This window comes from Apus apus, chromosome Z (genome assembly GCF_020740795.1).
Source record: "Apus apus isolate bApuApu2 chromosome Z, bApuApu2.pri.cur, whole genome shotgun sequence".
Classification (NCBI taxonomy): domain Eukaryota; kingdom Metazoa; phylum Chordata; class Aves; order Apodiformes; family Apodidae; genus Apus; species Apus apus.
In genome coordinates this window covers 54,504,716-54,520,476 of record NC_067312.1, presented here as the reverse complement: position 1 = coordinate 54,520,476, position 15,761 = coordinate 54,504,716, and the positions used below count along the sequence as shown (strand labels likewise).

The 15,761-nt window shown below is 41.3% G+C and overlaps 1 protein-coding gene across 6 annotated transcripts in view; it reads right to left on the bottom strand.

The window, feature by feature from the left end:
- ECPAS (Ecm29 proteasome adaptor and scaffold) overlaps positions 1-15,761 on the bottom strand; it is a 102,985-nt gene that overhangs the window by 78,870 nt on the left and 8,354 nt on the right. For all 6 annotated transcript variants that reach the window (XM_051641891.1, XM_051641893.1, XM_051641888.1 and 3 more), the window contains exons 2-9: positions 14,547-14,677; positions 6,664-6,780; positions 5,586-5,704; positions 4,221-4,373; positions 2,710-2,878; positions 2,033-2,172; positions 522-603; positions 136-255 (exon numbers count right to left, since the gene is read on the bottom strand). In XM_051641891.1, coding sequence (XP_051497851.1) covers positions 136-255; positions 522-603; positions 2,033-2,172; positions 2,710-2,878; positions 4,221-4,373; positions 5,586-5,704; positions 6,664-6,780; positions 14,547-14,677 — 1,031 coding nt within the window. The remainder of the gene's footprint in view (positions 1-135; positions 256-521; positions 604-2,032; positions 2,173-2,709; positions 2,879-4,220; positions 4,374-5,585; positions 5,705-6,663; positions 6,781-14,546; positions 14,678-15,761) is intronic.

Sequence of the window (15,761 nt, the reverse complement as noted above, 5' to 3'; positions counted from 1 at the left end):
CCTCACTTTCAAAAGGTTTCCTAATTTCACTTCTTTAAAAACTGTCATCAGCAACAGTGCTTCCCTACCCTAAGTGCTGGAGGAACTGCATTATCAGGCTTATCAGGAAGAGCAGCTTAGGAACATAAGCATTACCTGAATGTTAGCTGGGAATGTTTCTGCAGCTTGCCTGGATCTCAAAAGATGAGGAACTATCTTTAATTTAACACGGGTGCTGACTGACTCTCTTTTCATTTCTGGTTTCAGAACAGATCCCTGTCAGAAAGAGAGTTTCAATAATACAGTGCATCTTTGGACAGAAGTACTTTTAAGTTATCTAAATGTTTTTCTATCAGAACACACCAGGACAGACAAAAAAATCAATAGCAAAAATGCTCAGCGAAAGCAGAGATTAAAGGGAGTGATATACTTAAGAGACATATATATGTGTGTGTGTATGTGTGTTCTTCAAAGAAAAGAAGGCAACTAAAATCACACCTTCAGAAATTAAGCAGATACGCAACTCTGAAGGCAAATCTTACCTCCTTAGTTTTCAGTGGTATATCCCCAAGATACACTTTATACATTTTGTTGATTATAGCAGGATTGTTCCAGTCAATTAAACTAAAGAAAAAAACACATTGAACACCAATGTTATGATTCTGACCTTTGATTACTTTTAAAAGTAATATATAAACTTTTCAGAGTTTCAACAGATCTAGATCTAATTATCCACATAATATATAATCACAAAAATTATTACAAATTTAACCTACACATTCTGACGATATAGTTCCAAATAATTTGTTAGAAATCTACATACTCCCTTCTCTTGCATTAAAACAAGACATACGGGCAGACTGAATACAAAATGGTCTTCTGATAACAAATTTCTCCATTCTTCAATGTTGTTGCTCTGACATTTTAGGAGAGAAAAGGTTATTTTTAATTCCAGGACTATTTCATCTTGGTGTCTCAAACAAACTTGCCTGCCCACAATAACCATCTAAATGCTAGCTATTGATGAAACTATTCAGAACACACACACATACTCCAAAACACCACAGAAAGTAAGAAATTAAGCACGCACACTTCAAAAGAGTGGAGGAGACAGAATCATCTTGCAGTAAAGAAACTGATTTCTAAACAAGTGAGGTATGAAGTAGCATATATTTCTCATAAAAGACATTTGCACATTAACTTGAATTTTATATACACATATATTTTGTTCTCCAGAGAAAGAATACCAACACAAAGGGAAAGATGAGACACGAAGCAAAGGATAGACTGCTTCCTTAACCAGGTTGTCATGACTTAATATAATCATCATCCCTGCTACAACTGAGACATATGAACAGACTCAAATGGAGAAGGTTTCACATTATATATTTGACTCCAAGTTAAACAGTCCCATACTTTTAGTAATACAGAAGCCGCCTACATATTTCAAAGGCAGGCATCTCTCACTCCAAATCTCCTACATGAGCCAGCAAACCTTGCACAACCAATGACTCAGCAAACAGTACCAATGGCAATTACTCTGGCCTCTTGATGGGTTTCCATGATAAAGGTGGACTGCAGATGAGCAAAAGCTTTAATAATGCAGAAAAGACTGGCTGTCAAACCTCCTGGACTATTGTTCACTTCACAATTACAGTCTTTTTACTCCCGTAATAAATTAAGTGAAAGTATACTTTTCTGGGAATTATGATATAGACAACTTGACCAGCTGTTATCACTTACTAAGCCCTAACTGACCATCAATAACCCACAGAGGGTAATCTGGAAACCAAGGAGTAAGAAAATGGCTCAAAAGTGATACCAACATGACTGACAACAGACAGCTAAACCTGTCAGCTCTGGAGCCAAGCCATGTCTCCAGCTGCAAGACACCATTCCCAGCCCCATGTAAATACATGGCAGCTTTGCAGGTATGCAGGGGGACTGCAGCTTTCCTCCTTTCAGAGCACAGTCTCTCTGTTGCACTACACTAACTGCTGCTACCTTTGTTAGGAACACTAGCACCATCTTTTCCAAATATTCAGATTTATACCTTTGTTTGCTCTTTAGTTCGAGGTCTGCTGCAGTGGCAACACTGTGTCTTGTATCACTGGAGGCTACAACCAGGTGTATGACAGCTTCAAGTTCTGGCACTTGCTCAGCTTCAATGAACTTCACTATCCCCAGCTTACACTGTTCGACAGTGGGAAAAGTAAAGGCAGCATTACTGACAAGAAAGCATATTTCACAATAATCACAGCAGTTCAGCTGTCTGAAGCAATGGCTTCTGGTGCTAAGGAGAAGTCCATGAGCTCTCCATCTCTTTAACAGCATCCCTCATCTTGCCTCCTGTCAAAGCAGTCACTTGTGGCACAGTACGAGCATCACAACTAGGGATACTCTGCTACTTCAATGCTAAAAAGGGACACTTCGTCAACATAAGAGAGTTTTGCAACTTTACTGTGTCTAGGAGGAAAACACAGAAGAGTAGGCTGCAGTTGTTGTTACTTCCTAGCCAGCTCTGAGAACTGTTGGAACCTCCCACACCATCTCATGGTTACAAAATTCCTTAAGGAATAATGCAAAGTCCCTTGATAAATTATCTCAAGGCAACAAAAGTCTGGGCAAAATTAGTTACATATTTTCTCTCCAGATTTCCATTCCTCTGTCTGTAGCTGTTCCTATTACCACCCACAGTTCACCAAGGCCCAGCCCCACAGATGCAAGTACCTGTTCTAGGACTTCTGGTGTCCATGGGCTATCTCCAATTACCCTTTTGGCTGCATAAAAGCTCATGCCTGGAGGTGGCTGAGGGATTCCAGGACCTCCCACGTTACTCGATGAAGAGCCCTGGGCTGAGGGCACATTTTGTCGAGTCTGAGATTCATTCAACACGAACCTGAGCAGGTGGGAAAGGAGTTTCATTAGAGACTTTAACAATCCACACTATCAGCTGAATTAGAGACTGGAATGGAGGAACCTGTCCAACTTCACATATTCTTCTTTAATTAATCCCATGGCATAAGACAGAATTATACCCAGTTGATACTCAGCTACCAGTTATTCCAGCATATTCTGCAAGAATCATAACAATCTCTTTGTAACTGTTGGAAAACAAACCTGTTAGGAAAGGGATAGGTCCACTAGAGTTTCTGAAAAGTTATATCCAGTTATGAACCAGGAAGAATGACCTCTTTTTTATTACAAGTGAATGCTCAGGCAGTACTACATCTAAGAAACTTGTACTAAAAGCTTTAACAACATTTGTGTGATTTCCCCTGAAAAACAGGGGAAATTATGAAGCATATGCAATATGATCAAGTAGCAGGAAACAATTCCTTGATACTATAAAAATACATAAATATGATAATGTCTTGGAAAATGGCAGTTTTAGTGCTGGCCAGGGAAGGAAAGCAAAAGCCATAAAGGTTAAGCTTATAGATCTTAGTCTTTTAGGAGACTGGTTAATCTAACTGCCCTTTGCACAACTCCATACTCTCACAAAATTTGCTCCACCTCTCTATATATCCTTGGAAGCTGGTCAACAGTTAAAGGCATCAAAATTGTACTGCAGAGACAAGCAGAATTACTTTGCTCTGCACAGCTGTAATCTGTTCAGCACTCAGCATGCAGGCAACAAAAATATATGAACAGTTTCAAGAATAAGGATAAACATTAATCGAGGCCTCATTAGTTAAAAACACATGAACTCAATTATGAGCTTTAAGCACTACAGTTAGGCTTTCTGGTTGTTTTATTGCATGCAGACTGGCAAGGCTAATTAAGAACTGGGCAACGACAGAGCAAGTTCTACCAGGCATAAATTAGCTGTACACAGCTGCAAACGGTCTCAGCCCAGGGAACAAGACTTTAAGAGGCAGACATTGAGAGCCACAGACTAGCTGAAGTTACTCTCTGAGCACCTTCTGGAAAGAAAATTAATTATCCACCCCTACTCTTCTGGTATCTCGGAGCATTTAAAGATTCTCATCCTTGACCAAGGTACAAAAGAATTGTAGGAAGTGATGTCTCACTGCAAAGTCCAATAAAGTAAGGAAGATGATGATCCTACTCTTAAAATTAAGACCCTGCTTTGTATCTTACAGAAGCACGTAACCAGCTTCACCAGAGCTGGGAAATTACAGCAAATTTTAAATCAGTTACCAAGCTTGCAGTTTATAATGTTTCACACATAAAGAACACATCAATATTAGAGAAGACTAGTATGAACTTTTACTTACCCATAAGGCATAAGAAGAACATCCAACATAAAGTCCAAAAGCAGTTGTACAGTCTTTGGTTTTTCAGCAAGGTTAAATGGAGAAGCTACTGCTTTCAGTGGTTCAGCAGGGTATTTCATGTGAAAAAGGGTTGGTATTAGAAGATGCATTAGGCTGAAAAACAATTATATTTACTGCAACCATTTTTTAAAAAACACATCTGTTTATTCTTAACATTCAAGAGAGAAATTTTTAACAATAAACATCATCCCTAAGAGAAAAATAAAATGTAATAAAGTTCAACTGATTCACAATCCAGTGGTCTCTATTTGACACTTGACATGCTTAAAAACAGAAGGCAGAAAATAAATCAGGATTTGTTCTTAAAACAGAACATATATATGTCCGCATACATACACATACACACATCTGGAAAGACAAAGTCACTGCCTCTGTACAGGCTTTTAATGTTTCATAATTATGCCACAAAATACAGTCTAAGACTCGCTCATCCATAAGAAATTCGAAGTTTTAAACCTAAGTCTGCCTCGAGCAGAAGTTGATCAACACTGTTCAGCTTCACCAAAGACTGAACACAGACAAATGTACTGATTATAGACCAGTATGGCCAGATTTCCCAAAGCTCTCTTAGTGAAGTACTTGCTTTTTGGACATGGCAAAACCATGGTCCCAAAGAAGACAATCAAGTATTTTCACACCGATGTCATGAATGGGAGCGAGAGTTTACTGCAAGACCTTTCACTAAGGTAATTTTCTAAATACCTTTACACTGCCACAATGATGCAGAGTGAATGACGACACAATTTTAATGCCATTTTCCACTGCCAGCATCGTGGAAACCCATCTCAACATAAATAAGAAATTGGTCCATAATTAGCAATCTTCTACAAGTTCTTAGTACACAGCAGTTTCCAATGTCAGTAATTTTCTTATTTATTACAACTTAGTGTTTCAAGTGAGTAGGAATTCTGGTTATCTCAAAATTTAGAGTGGCCAATCTGAGACATTTATTGCTCTTCTATTGCTGGACAGAGGATATTTACTGAAGGTCTGGCATTAAGCTGGAAACTAGAATTTGATGAAGAAGGATGGATGATATGAGCAGGCAAATTCATCATAAAAGGGGACTCTTATCATACAGGGAACCTGCTGCTGCAGGTTCTGTATATTTCTATATCTTTAGACTATATGAATTCTTCAAATCACCCAAACTACTGAATTGCTGATCCAAATTGTACAACCCAAGAATACCCCAGGAAATAAAAGATTTCACCAAGGAAAAAAAATAAATCTTCTGACAACTGATACAAATTATTTTACTAAAAGAATACTAACAGAATTCACTCCAAAGATAAGTAGTTATACCTGTCTTGTTGTGGTTGAGGTTTCCCTTCCATTGCAGTGAGAAGAGTTGGAGCCAATTCACATTGTTTTTCCACAGGCAGACGGGGGTATCCCATCTTAACATAAATTATGGTAAAATTCTAAAGGAACAGAAAACACACACAATTTTGCAACGGTACAGAAGAAACACCTGTTTTTTAAACTCTTCATATATGTCGTGCTACATTATTAGGTGTTGGAAAAACATGTTTTGGAAGACAGCTTTCTTAATTCTAAGGCTCACTGGACTGACAGCTATTAAAGGGGAGGCCTGGCAAGCATCTTGCTGAGCCTTAACTTTAAAAAGAGAACACTTTCTGAAATGAAGCAGAAAGCAATATTGATTATATACTAATTCTGTAGCATATGCAAGGTTCCTCTGGAAAACGTGTTTCTAAATCATCACAAATAAAACCTGCAAATTTAATCAAAACAGAGTCCAGTGACAGGACAGCACAGCAGAGCAATACTGGATACTGGACTATCTAAGTGCTATCATGTTGATCCAAATCCAGCCAAGAACTGTAGAGATAACAGTTAGGTGTTCAATGACTGAGCCGAAAGAAATGTTGAAGTGGGAAGCATTACACTTCTTTATAGATGGCACTTGTTAGAATTTTATTAATTTTATGCATGACTCAGATACATGAATGAAAACAGATTTTTTACAGCCAAAAGCAATTTTGGTCAGAGAAATAGAGATATTTTAAGTAAGACTCTAGCCCTGCGCTTATCAGGATAAGGATTGGGAGGTGCTTGCAAAGCGGAGGCTCTAACGACGAACAGACCCTCTACAATACAAGCAATTAATGCATTCATTAAATTTTGAGTGTAATTATCAGTAATTTGGACAGAATTAATAGTGTAGCTGCTTTATGAAATGAAGTTTCACCCCAAACAGACTACAAAGTTTAGTTTTAAAAAAATCTCTCAAAATCCCAACTCAATGACAATAATATACTTGCTAGGAAAACTGACAGAGCTAAATACAGGAGCTTTAAAGAATATTATGGTTGTTACAAGTAAATCAGTAACTATTCTTGGAAGAACAGACACTTACAGTGACAAAAGACACTGCAGAAGGATCTTGATACTGAACTAGCAATGTCTCCACTGGAAGCTGGATTTTTGGACGACTTTTGATGCGCTTATTCAGATGAACCAGCAGCTCCATGACCTGACAGGAAGAAAAAAACAACTTGAGAGAACCATCAATAATTTTACTACATTGGAGTTCACATCAGTCCACTAGGCAGGCCAATTATAGACAAACCAGGCCTGAGCTTCCTGATTATTTAATCCCTAAGAAAATGGCAGCCATCATTTACTACATTATCTTGAAAACACTCTGACATGTCTCGAGTCACTGTTAGAGCAAACACATAAAAAGTCCCAAACAATGCCAGAACTGATAATCTCTATCAGCACAAATGTAAGGAAGAAATTTTAATTGAGGATGACCAGCTCTTTCTACACAGTTGGTTAATCCCTGAAAACTGAGCATGGATTAGAATTCTGTATTGCTGGTCTGTCTTCTGGTTGTAAAGTAACTTCAATTCATGACACAGGAATAAAGAAGCCCAACAATTAAAAAAAAAAACCCACCCATAATTCCATCACCTATCCAGAAAGTGCATGAAAAATATGTTTGGAGTGAAACAATGCAGAACTGAAATCCTTCAGGTAAAAGGAGAAGCAAACAGGAGTCCTGTGAATGTCAGGCAGGAGCACTGTGCAGCCCTGTCCTGGGCAGCAATGACAATGGGGCCAGGCAGCAGCCTCGGGGAATGGCCCTGGGCTCTGGTGGGCAGGAAAACTAGAGATCTGTGTGCAGTCGCACGGCCACAATCTCACTGCAACCACTGAGACATGGTGGGACAGCTCAGATGATTGGAGCACTGTCAAGAATGGCTATATACTCTTCAGGAAAGACAGGACACCAAAGTAAGGTGGCGAAGTGGCACCTGGAGTATACCGAACTCTGGCCAGGGGAGAAGGAAGAATGTGTTGAGAGCTTATGGGTAAGAATTAAGGGGCAGGCCAACTTGAATGACACTGTTGTGGGTGTTTACTACAGGCCACCTGATCAGGATGAGGAGGCTGAAGGGGCCTTTTACGGGCAGCTGAAAGTAACCTCATGATCACAGGCCCTGGTTCTCATGGCGGATTTCAATCACCCAGATATTTACTGGAAGGGCAACACAGCCAGGCATGCACAGTCCAGGAGGTTCCTGCAGAGCGTTGATGAAAACCTTCTGACGCAGGTGGTTGAGGAACCAATGAGGGACAGTGCACTGCTAGACCTGGTACTAACAAACAAAGAGGGTCTTGTTGGTTATGTGAAGGCTGGGGGCAAACTTGGCTGTAGTGAACATGAAATGGTGGAATTTACTGTATTGGGTGGAAGTAGGAGAGAAATGAGCAAGACTACAACCCTGGACTTCAGGAATGCAACATTTAACTTCTTTAAAGATCTACTCACTGGAATACCATGGGTCAAGGCTCTGGAAGGTATGGATGTCCATGAAAGCTGGGCAACTTTCATACACCACCTGCTCCAAGCTCAAAACCCAATGAGAAAGAAATCAAGTAGAGGAGGTAGGAGACCTGCATGGATGAGTAGGGGTCTTCTGGAAAAATTTAAAGGAAAGAAGGAAATTTACAGAATGTGGAAAACAATTCTGGCCACTTGGAAGGAATACAGGAATCTTGTAAGAAAATGCAGGGATACAATGAGGAAAGCTAAGGCCCACCTGGAACTAAAGCTGGCGAGGGCTATCAAGGACAACAAGAAAAGTTTCTTCCAGTACATCAATAAAAAAAGGAAGAACAGGGGAAATGTAGAATGAGGCGGGTGCCCTTGTGACTGATGACACAGGGAAGACGGAGTTATTGAATGCCTTCTTTGCTTCAGTCTTCACTGCAAAAGCCAGTCCTCTTAAATCCCAGACCCTGGAGGTAAGAGATAAGGTCTGGAGAAAGGAAGACTTTCCCTCAGTAAGGGAGGACCAGGTTAGAGACCACTTAGCCAAACTGTACATTCATAAATCCATGGGCCCTGATGAGATGCATCTACAAGTTCTGAGAGAGCTGGCAGATGTTATTGCTGGGCCACTCTCCATCATCTTTGAAAGGTCATGGAGAACAGGAGAGGTGCCTGAGGACTGGCAGAGGACTAATGTCACTCTCGTCTTCAAGAAGGGCAAGAAGGAGGAACCAGGGAACTACAAGCTGGTTAGTGTCATCTCTGTCCCTGTTAAGGTGTTAGAAAAAAATCATTCTGGACATCATTGCAAAACATGTGAAAGCAAAGAATATCACTGGGAGAAGTCAGCATGGATTCACCCGAGAGAAATAATTCTTGACCAACCTGATTGCCTTCTATGACATCATTACTGGCTGACTAGATGAGAGAAGAGCAGTGGATGTCATCTACCTTGACTTCAGCAAGGCTTTTGATTACTGTCTCCCATAACATCCTTGTTAGGAAACTCAGGAAGAGTGGGCTTCATGAGAGGATGGTGAGGTGGATTGAAAGCCAGCTGTGTGACAGATCTCAGAGGGTGGTGACCAATGGAACAGGGATGAGTTGGAGGCCAGTAACCAGTGGTGTCCCCCAGGGATCAATACTCGGTCCGGTCTTGTTCAATGTGTTTATCAACAATCTGGATGAGGGACAGTGTATATACCCAGCAAGTTTGCTGATGATACAAAACTGGGAGGGGTGGCTGACACTCCAGAGGCCTGTGCTGCTATTCAGCGTGACCTGGACAGGCTGGAGAGTTGGGCAGAGTAGAACCTCATGAGGTTCAATAAAAGCAAGTGTAGGGTCCTGCACCTGGGAAGAAAGAACCCCAAACACCAATCTAGGTTAGGGGTGGACCTGCTGAAAAGCAGTTTGGAGGAGAAGGATCTTGGAGTCCTGATAAGACAGTAAATTATCCATTAGCCAGCAGTGTGCCCTTGCTGTCAGGAAGGCCAGTGGAATCTTAGGTTGCATAAAGAAGAGTGTGGCCAGTAGGTCAAGGGAGGTCATTCTCCCCCTCTACTCTGCCCTGGTGAGGCCGAGGCCACAGCTGGAATACTGCATCCAGTTCTGGGCTCCACTGCTCACGACAGACAGGGAGCTACCAGAGACAGTCCAGAGGAGGGTGAAGAAGATGATAGTGGGATTGGAGCATCTCTCTTGTGAGGAAAGGCTGAAGGAGCTGGGACTATTTAGCCTGGAGATTAGAAGGCTGAGGGGAGACCTTATTAATGTGTAGAGGTATCTAAGGAGTGGGTGCAAGGAAGATGGAGACAGGCTCTTCTCAGTAGTTGCCAGTGTCAGAACAAGGGGCAATGGGTACAAATCAGAACATAGGAAATTCAATTTAAATATGAGGAAAAACATCTTTACAGTGAGGGTGATGGAGCACTGGAAAGACTGCCCAGGGAGGTTGTGGAATCTCCATCTCTGGAGATGTTCAAAACCCACCCAGATACAGCCCTGTGTAAAGTGCTCTAGGTTATCCTGCTTCAGCAGGAGAGTTGGACTAGATGATGTCTAGAGGTCCTTTCCAACTCCAGCAATTCTGTGATTCTGTTTAGGCAGTTGCTCTATTCCTGACAAGCCAACCCCACCAGAAAAGGAGAATCAGGAAAAAAAAAAAAAAAGAGACTCATGGGTTGAAATGAAAACAGGTTTAATAAAATAATAATAAAAAGGACTACTGCTAATCCCAGTGCTGATATGAAATACAAAGTTATGCTGAGCCCACACAGTGGTGGCAAGCTGTGCAGCAGGTGCCAGATGTCACACGCTGTGAGCACCACAGCTCCAGCTAGAGCGCGACAGTCACAGAAAATGAAGAGCAGACCTCAGTGGCAGAGCAATGGATGAGACCCTCCACGGACAGCAGCCACTGAGGAAGAGCCCCACCCTGAGCAAACTGCCACATTTACAGGGAGCATTATGTTAATGCTGTGGAATACTTCTGTTGGCTAGCTTCGGTCTGTTGCCCTGGCTTTTGTTCCTCCTAGCCCCAGGACCTAGCTAGCCCAAAACTGCTAAAGACCTGGAGCATTATGGAAGCCTGCATACCGTGGCTGGTGACAAACTAAGAACAAGGTGTCTTACCAGCTTTGCTCTCATAGAATTGGGTGCTGCAGTCTTCTCAAATATTAGAGCTTGCTCAAATCAGAAAATTGAGAAACCAAGATACTAAGTAATCATAGAATCATAAAACTACTCAGGTTGGAAAAGACCCTTGGGATCACCGAGTCCAACCATCATCCCTACTCTACACGTTCTCCCCTAAACCATATCCACCAACACCACATCCAAATGACCCTTAAACACATCCAGGGATGGAGACTCCACCATCTCCCTGGGCAGCCTATTCCAGTGTCTAACCACGCTTTCTGTGAAAAAAACTTCCCTAATGTCCAATCGAAACCTCCCCTGTTGCAGCTTGAAGCCATTCCCTCTTGTTCTGTCACTAATCACCTGTGAAAAGAGACCAGCACCAGCCTCTCTACAATGTCCTTTCAGGTAGTTGCAGAGACCAATGAGGGCTCCCCTCAGCCTCCTCTTCCTCAAACTAAACATGCTGACAGCCATCAAATTTTGCAGTTGCGAAATTATTACAACAGCAGTCACCAATTCCTATTATTATAGAGAGGAAAAAAACCTTTCTGTACACACTTTTTTGGTGAAGGAATAGAAATACACACATGACTACCACAGAGTTTGAGGAACTTGTTCAAGTTACCCATGGTGGCTGACATAAAAGAGGTGGCTGGATCTGAGTATGTGTGAGAGTTAGCTGATGTCCTGCTTCTATAACCCTTAATATCAACACATTGCAGTAAGGATCTCATCCAGCTGTACTCAGACCTGAATTAGGCAGGCTTTGCTCTAGTGAGGCTGATCCCATCTAAGAGACTGAGTAACTCTCACAGTGGCTGTGCTGGCCCACTGCAGCCAGTGGTCAAGGAGAGTAATTGGCACACCACCATTTATGTAGTAAAAACCCTCACCCTCATGCCTTTATCAAAATGGCCAGATGAGATGAGCATCTTAGCTCTAAATTGTGGGAATTTCTCTAGGTCATTTAAGACTCACACACATACACACTGCCTTAGCTATCATTTGCTGTGTTGCCAGTCACTGTTTAGTTTTCTAAGAACATTTATGGCTATAAAAACATGAGTAAACAATAGAATATTGAGCAAGTGAATTTTTTCCCTTTTAAGCTTTTTACTCTCTGATTTCTCTCTGACCCCATGATACTATGAGTCCTTTCCCAACACAATGACATAAACAATGGGGGCACATCTGGGGATCAGCTATGGTAGATTTTGAGGCTGGAGTTGAACAAAAGGCACATTCTCTACTGTCCATCAGGCAAAATGAGTATTGGAAAGCTAGTTATTTGTGTTTAGAAGTCATTAGCATTTGAAAATGCATCAGACCTAAGATATTTTTCCACATCAACAGCAAAATAAGAGCAAGCAGGATTTAAAAAGTGAGTTCTGAAAAAAAAAAACCACAAACAAACCCAAACACAAAAACAAAACAAAAACAAAAAAAAGCAAAAAAAGCAAGCAAACAAAAAAACCCAACAGAAAAAGGCAATGTGTCTGTTGAACAGGTTTACTCGCAGGTTCTCCACTTCACAGTAAACCATTACTGATGTTCATTAGAATAATACCCTCTCCTGTGTCTCACTAAGAAATTATTTTGCAATGTAAAAAATACCAAAAAAAACCAAAACAGAATGGAAACAGAGTATCAAGAGAGTCAACTTCCCTTTGCTGATAAGGCAAAAGGAGAATTCAGGGCAACTTCCTTGACTGCAATGTGTTTGAGAAATACTAAGTAGTACACAGAAGTGCTATAATTGGTTAGAATATAAGCATCATCTTGTATAGATACAAATCTATAGTTTAAACACAGAGGAGGCAGAAGAAATTAGTTTTAATTCATTATTCATTCTAACACAAAAACTATATTATACCATAACAGTGCTGTGTGACTTTGAGATGGCATTTAAAATGTAATTTTCAAAGGTATAGTCCTCCCCCTTTCCTGAATCTCACAACACTCAAAAAAAAAAAAAGACAACAATTCCAGTTTATTGAAAAAAATCATGTAAAAATACCCTAAGAAATTTCACTAGATAGTTGGATGTTTTTCTTCACAGCTGCAAGTGCATGTGATAAGCAGGTATTCAGAACTCTCCACCTCAGTTAGAGTATCCGTCCTTCAGCACAGCGGAATGTCTTCACAACTATGGATTTACTTCCATTTGATCACTTCCAGGAGCAAATTTTGTACAGAAGTTTTAGAAAAAAACCTGTTTTACAGTTACCTGCAGGTTCTGAAATCTACTCATAAATACAGTGAAGGTAAGATATTTCCCTACTTTTAAATGACAGGAAGGGGATTACAAAAATCTTCTTTTCTACCCCTACTCCCCAACAACCCATCTGAGCACTCTGCTCAGAAAGGTCAGCCTCTATCACCAGACAGATTTTTCTGATGAACATCTGCAGGGACAAGAATTCATCCTTTGCTTTCTGATCCAGCTGCTGAAATACCTTCTCTTCAGCTCCTGCTGCCCCATTTGCCTCTTCTGTTCACATTCTCCTGGCAGAACAGGAAACACAAGCAGGTGTTCCTCTGCCTCAGTCCAGACTAGGTCAGATTTCTTCTGCCATTAACATTAGGTTTAGCCATCCCCTCACAGAATCCCAAAGCTGTTGTAGCACACCATTTGTGCAAGAACACAGGACTGGAAATAAAAATATGCTAGCAAACTGAGTTCACCTCCCTGCTATGGCAGGCAGCTACATCACTGAATTTCTTCATGCTCCTATTAAAATCCATCTTCACTGTGAGGCCTTTGCCTGGCCACTGAGACAGCTGCAATGATCAATGTGTGGTGTCAGGGAACTAGGGCCAGGCCCAGTTGCCCAGCAGAAGGGAGTCTGCTGCAGCTCCACACCCCCAGGTGTAATCAGCCAAGGCGCACATTTCACCAGTGGGCGTCACCCAGAGACACACACTAGCTGCTCACCAAACCACCTAGGTCCATCCTTTTCCCTGCCTTTGGCTCCTTCATTAAACATCCCATTAGAAGGCTTGTGCAATCCCAAAATGCTCTTCCCCTGCATGTCACTGTGTCCTCTACCCCTAGAAAGCACTCTCTCGGTCTGAAAGGTGTTCTGGCATTGCCTCAACTTGACCGATTTCATGCCCAGACAGTGAGGCTCAGACTCACCTCAGACAGGCCTGGAAGGAACCTAGACCCTTCCTCCAAGTCCTTTAACTGCCTGCCTCTCATGGTGTTTCCATATTCTCCTAGGCTTTTGGAAATGCTCCTACAATGTGTCCTGGGAGTAGCTGTGCAGTGCGTTACACAGGTTTCTGGACTTGCTATTACATCCCTATGCTCCTTCCTGGGTGTGCAGATGAACCTTCATCCTATAACCTAATACAGTGAATTGAATGCCCAGGTATACCTTAGATTCTGTAACCTGTAACTAAGCAAGGACCAAACAGTTTTGGAAGTGGAATTTAATACCACATGTGCCATGAGTCAGGTGGGTGCACAGCAGCCCTACCCTGGAAGCCACAGCAACTGCCTCTATGTCAGTAAGTCATGGTCTCAGGCTAACTTACAGCTAGCTGGCCTGAACCGGAAACAAATGCAGCCTCCACACATCAGCAAAAGCCACATATCTACAAAAGACTTAGCTGATACAAGAAATTACCATTTTCTTTAAGCTCTAATTGTTGTAATAAACCCATTCTCCATCAGGTTCATGACAACTCCTCCCCAAAGAGTACATTTCTTCACAGAGAACATGCAAGTGTAGTATAAAACACGACACATCAGGGGCATCTCATTCTCTCTGACTGGGAAAACATACCAGTATGGTTAATTGGACCCTTACCTTTTTACGAACTCCTTCCTGTGTGCTGGACAGCTTGAGGAGAACAGGGGGTAGGAATTTGGAAATAATGTTCTGTAACTGCTCATCTGTTTCCGCATGGCCAAGACGCAAAAACACACGTTCAAGCTGATCTGCAATTTAAAATAGTTTTTAAAAAATAATTAAAAAAGGAAAAGATAAACTAGTTGAAACTCAAAATTGCTGCAGTAAGAAAACAACTTTTTTCTGAATACCCCCCAAATGGGCTTGTAAGAAATGCTGCACACAGTTCTTAAAGTGCTTCCATCTCAAAAGCACTCAACACCGATCCATCTTCTATTTTTAACACTAACTGAGCAAACTGTTGATGGCAGAGACCAGCTTTAGTGCTTCCAGAACTAGTCTCCATACTTACATGGAGACCACTTCTATCAAAGACAGAAGCAACCAACATTTCCTTTGCATCAAAGTGTGTTTCAAATAGAGTCTAGAAATTATTCAAAAGTGAAATGGAAGGTTAGGATGTTCAAGTGATTTCCTGTCCTTTCTGCTTTGACAACAAAAGTGTATGGCTATGGGGATGCTAGCTTTTGAAAACACATTTGCTGTGGTCTGCATTCAGAGCATGATGTCTGTATCTCCACTAGTTAATCAGAGGGCAAAAAAATCTGACCAATTATTGTGATTATTCTTGTTGAACCTAGGGTACTGCTCCTGCACAGGACCCATTGTTGTAGATGTTGTGTCAACAGAACAAAACCAACAAGCACATACAACAGAATCTAAGAACAATTTACAGTTAGTGTCGCAGAAAGGAAAGAGTCCAGGGAAAGCACAAGTTACAAGCTCATGGCGAGCCACACCATGGCAGCTGGATACAAATTAACAGGTTGCACACATGAAAGCACAACAAACAAGTGAAAAACAAGTTCTTTGAAAGTTTGACGTTACTGTTCCAGGGTAAATTTGATACACATGTGAGTGATCCTAGGACACCATGACACAGGCTAACCTGTTCTGCCCACAACTTTCTCTTATGCCACTTAACGTCTTCCAGAAAATCTTCACAAAGCTGCAAAAATGTTGCCTGAACCAGTTATCAATTTGTTACAATTTGTTAACTTTTTTTTTTCCCCCCCAAAAGACAGCATATCATAAATAGGAATAAGATTGCAAGCATTAAATACAGGACATATTGCTGTAACTTAACAACACAAAGCTCCTACTACCACTCTC